At 42.7% G+C, this 6838-nt stretch overlaps 1 protein-coding gene and 1 pseudogene across 1 annotated transcript; both read right to left on the reverse strand.

The window, feature by feature from the left end:
* Positions 1 to 1225: 1225 nt before the first annotated feature.
* On the reverse strand, positions 1226 to 3592 carry LOC105717809 (protein phosphatase 1 regulatory subunit 7-like; annotated as a pseudogene).
* A 430-nt stretch (positions 3593 to 4022) lies between these two features.
* On the reverse strand, positions 4023 to 6806 carry GON7 (GON7 subunit of KEOPS complex). Its single transcript, XM_012453150.2, has 2 exons — positions 6545 to 6806; positions 4023 to 4313 (listed from the first exon to the last, which is right to left on the reverse strand). The coding sequence occupies exons 1-2, from the start codon at positions 6750 to 6752 to the stop codon at positions 4219 to 4221; spliced, it is 303 nt and encodes a 100-aa protein (XP_012308573.2). The 5' UTR covers positions 6753 to 6806; the 3' UTR covers positions 4023 to 4218.
* Between the last annotated feature and the right edge of the window lie 32 nt (positions 6807 to 6838).

Here is a 6838-nt window from a genome sequence, read left to right on the forward strand (position 1 = left end):
CAAAAATTAGCCGGGTGTGGTGCTGCACGTCTGTAATCCCAGCTACTCAGGGGACTTAGGCAGGAGAATCACCTGAACCCAGGAGGCGGAGGTTGCAGTGGGCCGACATCGCGCCACTGCGCTACAGCCTAGACAGCAGAGCGAGACTCTGTTCTCAAAAAAAAAAAAAGGTTTAAATGTCCTAAAATTACTTTTGCACCAACTAATACTATAGCCAAACAACCACAACTTATTATAAGAGAGTAAAAGTTCTTGTCCTTGGCCACAGAATTCTATTATTAAAATAAACATTTCTGTGACGCAAAAGGACTTACTTTTAGAAAACACATCTATCTTGCATAAATTCCATATGTTTCACATTTTAAAAGATTTATCTAAGTCTAATGTCAAGCTTATTTTTAGGTAGGACTGTGCTGTTGACTTTCCTGTTCAAAAGTAAAGTTGGAGCTGTTTCAAAGAGTAACTTCATTCTGCTTGCCTGTGGCTGTTTGTACCATAGAAAGCAAATTTGCCAGGTGTTGTGTCTCATGCCTGTAATCCTAGCACTTTGGGAGGCCAAGGCAGGAGGATCACTTGAAGCCAGGAGTTTTGAGACCACCCAGGGCTACAAAGAAAGACCCCGTCTCTACAAAAAATTTAAAAATTAGCCTGGCAGCTGGGCATGATGGCTCATGCCTGTAATCCCAGCACTTTGGGAGGCCAAGGTTAATAGATCACCTAAGGTCAGGAGTTCAAGACCAGCCTGGCCAACATGGTGAAACCCCATCTCTGGTGATGGAGTGAGACTCTGTCTCAAAAAAAAAAAAAAAAAATTATCTAGGCTGGGCGCGGTGGTTCACGCCTTTAATCCCAGCACTTTGGGAGGCCATGGTGGGTGGATCACTTGAGGTCAGGAGTTCGAGACCAGCCTGACCAACATGGTGAAATCCTGTCTCTATTAAAATTAAACACAAAAACAAAAAACTAAGGGCTACTTATGTAACCCAGTTTGTCAATGATTAGCTCTGTAATCTGAGGGCAAATACCTATCCTGAGATTTATCTCTAAAATAAATCACATAATTTGTAAGATTACTTCCAACTCTAAAATTTCATGACTATTTGTATTTTACTAAATACATGCTACTGATTTCTTTGCATTGTAGCCATCTAAATCAGGAAAGATGCATAGTAAATAAAATGCCTTAGTCCCACTGACAAGCAGAAAAGAAACACACACACATACATATTTTAGGAATATATATATTTTAAAAGGATTCAATAATCTTTTTTTTTTTTTTTTGACAGAGTTTCACTCTTGTTGCCCGGGCTGGAGTGCAATGCAACCTACGCCTCCCATTTTCTTTCTTTTTTTTTTAATTTTGTCTGTCAATGTACGTTTTATATTTAAAAAGCCAAAACAACAATGGAGTGAGAACAGGAAGCCACTACACAAGTGGCCAAGAGTTCAGATCCTTGGAGGCCGTCTTTGGAGACTTACTGGGTTCGCATTCTGGCAGCAACACATACCGCATGGACACGGGGTGCCCTCCCCACACCTGAGCTTTCACCCACACCCACCTGAGCTGCGGCGAGAACTGAGGGGCATACATGAAAGCAGTCAGCCTGCCTAGCGCTTGTTAAAGGAGAGCTCTAAGGAGCAAAGCACACAGGCCTGAGGCAGCTTTTACCCATGCTTTTTTAACTTACATAATTTTTAAAAATTGGCCTTGTCTGATTTAAAAGACTAAAAAACCTCAGCTGTTGCAAGTCAGGCCTGCCTGAACCCTGCTAACCAGGACTGGGGCCAGCCGGGCCAGCCCCTGAGCACCACCCGGACGGCACATGAATGCCGTCAAGCACTCTCAGGCCCTGTGTTTCACACGGATCAGGCGGGGCCTGTGACCGCCTTCTCAGAGGAGGAAATAAAGGAATTTCTAGCAAATGAACATGATGTGTCCAGTATTCTCTCTGTGGCTACAGTAACTGTCAACACTCACCCAGGAGGACTGTGTGGCAAGGTTTAATTGCAATGGCATCTGAAAACGTGCATGGCATCACGCATCAGCTATCGTCAGTGCCTTTACTGCCATTGGGTTTGTGACTGTTGATACAGTGACAACCTCAGGAGCAACAGGTGGGTTAAAAAACTGTGGCTGGGCAGTTCTTCTGAGGACAGGGACCCCGTGAGGAGCAAGGAGGACTCAGAACCTGATGAACGTGGCGTCGATCTGCCGCACGGAGGGGAGGGCGAGCATGACCTTTCTCCAGTACTGGGGGTCCTTCTGCAGGGGGTTCTGCTCCAGGTACGCCATCTCCAGGCTCCCTTCAGCTCGTCGAGGTTGCTCCAGCTCTCAAGAAGATTGTCGTTCATCCAGAAATCTTGCAGCCCTGTTAGATGGCTGATGTTTTCCATCTTTTTGATTCTATTTGATGCGATTTCCAACACGATGAATTTGTTTTTGTTCTCCAGGCCCTCGATGACCTCAATGCTGTTGTGGCTGAGGTACAGCTCCTGCAGGTTCACCAGGTTCTGCAGACCCTCGATCTTGGTCAGCCGGTTGCTCTGCATACTGAGGACTGTCAGGTTGGTGAGCGCATCCAGGTTCTGAAGTTTCGTAATTTTGTTTTTCTCCAAAAACAAACTCTCCAGATTGGTTAATGTGTCGATATTTTCGATTGCCTGGATGTGGTTAGATCCCAGCTCTAGCATCTGTAGTTGATGTAAGTTGCTTAAGTTCTCAATTTTACTGATTTTATTGTTGACAAAGAAGAGTTTTTTCAGTTGTGTCAACTTGTCAACCCCTTCAATGTTTCTCAGCAGATTAAAAGAAATATCTAGAATCTCCAGCTCTGTTAGCACCTCCAGATTGTCAATCTTCTTGATCTGGTTGTTGTAAAGATCCAGCTCTCAAAGACTCTGTAGCTCCTCCAGATTCTCAATGCATTTAATTAAATTTTAGCGGAGGCAAAGAGTCTTCACTTTCTTCAGTACCTCAAATCCTTCAATCTTCCCAATGCGATAGTGATTGAAATCAACATCCTCTGCATCTCTGTCCAGGTTGATGGTTTCCATGTCCATAGGCAGCTTGTGTTCTTCTTCTGGGTCCTCCTCCCAATCCCTCAGGCTCTGTTCACTGAGGTCAGCCACGATGCCGCTGCTGTGCTTCCCTTCTTCATCGCCAGATTCCTCACACTCGACCCGCCTGTCAACCTTTTTGATCTAGAGACGGGAGGAAACCCCCCTGCCTTACATTTTCAAGTGATTCTCTTGCCTCATCCTCCCAAGTAGCCGGGATTACAGACATGCACCACCACACCCAGCTAATTTTTTGTTTAGGAGAGACAGGGTTTCACCATGTTGGTCAGGCTGGTCTTGAACTCTTGACCTCTGGTGATCCATCTGCCTTGGCCTCCCAAAGTGCTGGATTATAGGTGTACGGCACCAGGCCCGGCTAAATAACCTTTTTAAAACAAAATCAAAATTAGCCTGGCTAAATAACCTTTTTAAAGCAAAATCAAAGTATGGCTACAGAAGGAGAGGAAATAGCTAAATTGTAGTCAACACAGATTGGTTCCTTAAGGCCTTATATTTGTACCTGTGTCCATACCATATCACAGCACAAAAACATAACCCACCCCATCTGGCTCTCTTAAGGTACATAATACATCAGATTAATGCACATGCATTAAGTGGCATCATATCTGTATACTGGACATGGGTGTGAATTCCGGGTTTCCTTGGTTCTCTTTCCAGGACTCTCCTCTTCAGTATTTCTATTTCCTCATTTTCCTTCTATTTATGAAGAACTGTTATTTTTACATTTAATGCCCAATTTTCACCACTTGCTCATGTCAGTTCTCTGAAATGTTACTGCCTATGAACCGTGACATGTACTCTTTGTAACAGAAGCAGAAGTTAAAAGATGTAGACATCACACAATTCAATGGTTATTTTAAAAATAGAAAACAATGATAAAAATTCAGTTGCCAACTTAGAGGATTTTATACATTATGTTCTATTTTCCACGGTCTGAAATTATTTCTCAAGAAAATGGATTTTATTTCTAAACCTTTACTCTCTTTGCTAGAAACAGAAAAACTAGTTTTCTCTTTGACAAAATTGTCCCAGGAGAAGAACACAAATCCTTTTCCAAATTAGAGCATAAGTCTTCCTTAAATGTCCCAGTGTGACAATTAGGATAGAATAGCAGTCTTTTAAATGTCATAAAGGCTATTGTTAAGATGGTGGTTTTGGCCGTTTTGCAGATGGTCCATCGAAGTTAGTTATGTTATCAATGTTATTTTCATCTTCTACATCATCTTCATCATCACCTTTTAAAATAAATATTTGTCGTATGACAATATGTTCTGTGGTTGAAAGAAATATATATAGCTAAAGTGGTTGAGAGTAAAACCATTTAACTTTAGGGACTAATAAAACCATGCACATTTTAGATTAAAATGATTTTGAGAATTTCAGTGTTTAAAATCTTTATTTTCTATCACTTTCCTCTTTGGAGATATTAATTCATGCATCATAAAATCCACTATGATTTTGAGAATTTCAGTGTTCAAAATCTTTATTTTCTATCACTTTCCTTTTTGGAGATATCAATTCATTCATCATAAAATCCACTCTTTTAAAGTGTACAGCTTAATGGTTTTTAGTATATTCACTAGCTTGTGCAACCATCACCGCTATCTAATTCTAGAACACTTTCATCACTCCAAAGATAAATGATATGCCCATTAGCAGTCACTTTCCATTCCCCTCAGCCTTTGGCAACCACTAATCTACTTTTTTTCCCCTTAATTTTTATTAGAGACAGGGTCTTGCTATGCTGCCCAGGCTAGACTCAAACTCCCAGGTTCAAGTGATCCTCCTGCCTCAGCCTCTAGAGTAGTTGGGACTACAGGTGCCCACCACTGCACCCGGCTCACTAATCTACTTGATCTCTATGGAGTTGCCCATTCTGTACATTCATATAAACAAAATCATTTAACATGTACCCTTTTGTGTCTGGCTTTCACTTAGCATAATGTTTTCAAGGTTCATTCATGTTGTAGCATATATCAATACATCATTACATGTTATTGCTAGTAATATTCCATTGTAGGGATATACCACATTTTGTTAATGCACTTATCAATTGATAGATAGTTGCATTATTCCTATTTTTTAAAATTATCATTATTTTTAGAGATGTGGCCTCACTTTGTCCTCCACGCTGGAGTGCGGTGGAGCAATCGGCCCACTGCAGCTTTAAACTCTAGGGTGCACGTGGTCCTCCCACCTCCTAAAGGTGCAACGCCAAGCCCAACCAATTGTTTCCACATTTTAGCCAGTACAAATAATGCTGCTATGAATATTCATGTGTAAGTTTTTGTGTGAACATGTTTTCAGTTCTCTTGAGAGGGCTACCAGTGGAACTGCTGGGTCATGTGGTAACTTCAGGTCAACTTTTTGAGGAGCTACCGAACTCTATTTCCCAGTGGTTACACCATATTACATTTCCACCAACAATGTACAAGGTCTCCAATTTCTTCGCATTCCAGTCAACATTTGTTGTTGTTCTTTTTGAGTATAGCCAACATCCATATTATCAAGATGTAATTCCCAAGATGGAAGGAAAGTACAGTTTAAGCTGTTCTTAAAGAATTGTAAATCCTGACTCCAATATCTAGTTCTTGGGTTTTTCAGTTCAGGACAGTTAAAATGAACCTGTCTGGTTTTGCATTCGAAACAATTTAAAAACATTAATGCAGTTAAACTTCATGTTTCTACTTTCAAACTGCACCTACAAAACTGGAATATAGCAAGAGAGTCCCTGGGAGTCAATACGTGTTAAAATTGTCTGTCTCAATCTTTGGAACCTGTTCCTACTCTGCGATAGACTGCACTCTTCCAAACATGTTTGTAGTTTCACACCTGGTAAAACTTTCTATTTTCTTCAACACCCAGCTCAAAAGTCTTGTCCTCTCTGAAGCCTTCCTGGGGTCTCTGGGTTTGCAATAGTTACAGAGGGCCATAGAATCACTTTCACTCTTAATAAGAGTGTCTGCCTGCCTAATCCCCTTGTGTTTAACGAGGGCAGGAACTCAGTCACATTCACCTCATTCTTCCTCCAGGGCTCAGCTCAGGGTTTGGCACATAATAGTAGGCATTTGCCACTTTTTCTTTTTTTTGTGATATAAATCAAAAAGTGGTAAGAGTCGTGGAAACGCTTGAGTAGAAGCAGTTCAAATACATATGCTGAAAATGCCAACAATTTTTATTTTTTAAATTTATTCTTAAAATAATAATATAAATGGGGTCTCGATATGTTGCCCAGGCTGTTCTAGAACTCCTGACCTCAAGTGATCCTCCTGCCTCGGCCTCCCAAAGTGTTAGGATTACAGGCGTAAGCCACCTGCCCCGACCCACCAAAAATTTTTAGATGCAATTCTTCTGTCCTCGAGGTTCACTTTGTCCAAGTCTGTCACTCTACACAGGCTCCCCAAGCCGATTTCCCCCGAGCGCCCGCCCCGCCCTCCTGTCGTTGCAGCACAATCCCAGAGCTCACCGTCCAAGGCCTCGTCTGGAGCCGCCGCCACCCGGTGCGGCACTTCCCCCTGTACCAGGGGGCCGAGTAATTCCGTTACCAGCTTCTTCATCTGGGCCACGCCAGACAATAGGCCCTGAAAAGGGTCGCCGCCACCCGGCGCCTCACAGAACACCCGCAACTTCTGTGGCTTCCCTTCCTGCCCGACGTACTCTCCCAGTAGCTCCATGGCGACCGCTAAGCTTCCAGAACCCGACAAGGGAAAGCGCCACCCGGAGGCGGAAATCAGCCCCCGACCCGCGCAGGCGGGAGAAG

Source organism: Aotus nancymaae, unplaced genomic scaffold (genome assembly GCF_030222135.1).
Source record: "Aotus nancymaae isolate 86718 unplaced genomic scaffold, 86718_ANA_hifiasm-v0.15.2.pri h1tg000011l, whole genome shotgun sequence".
Classification (NCBI taxonomy): domain Eukaryota; kingdom Metazoa; phylum Chordata; class Mammalia; order Primates; family Aotidae; genus Aotus; species Aotus nancymaae.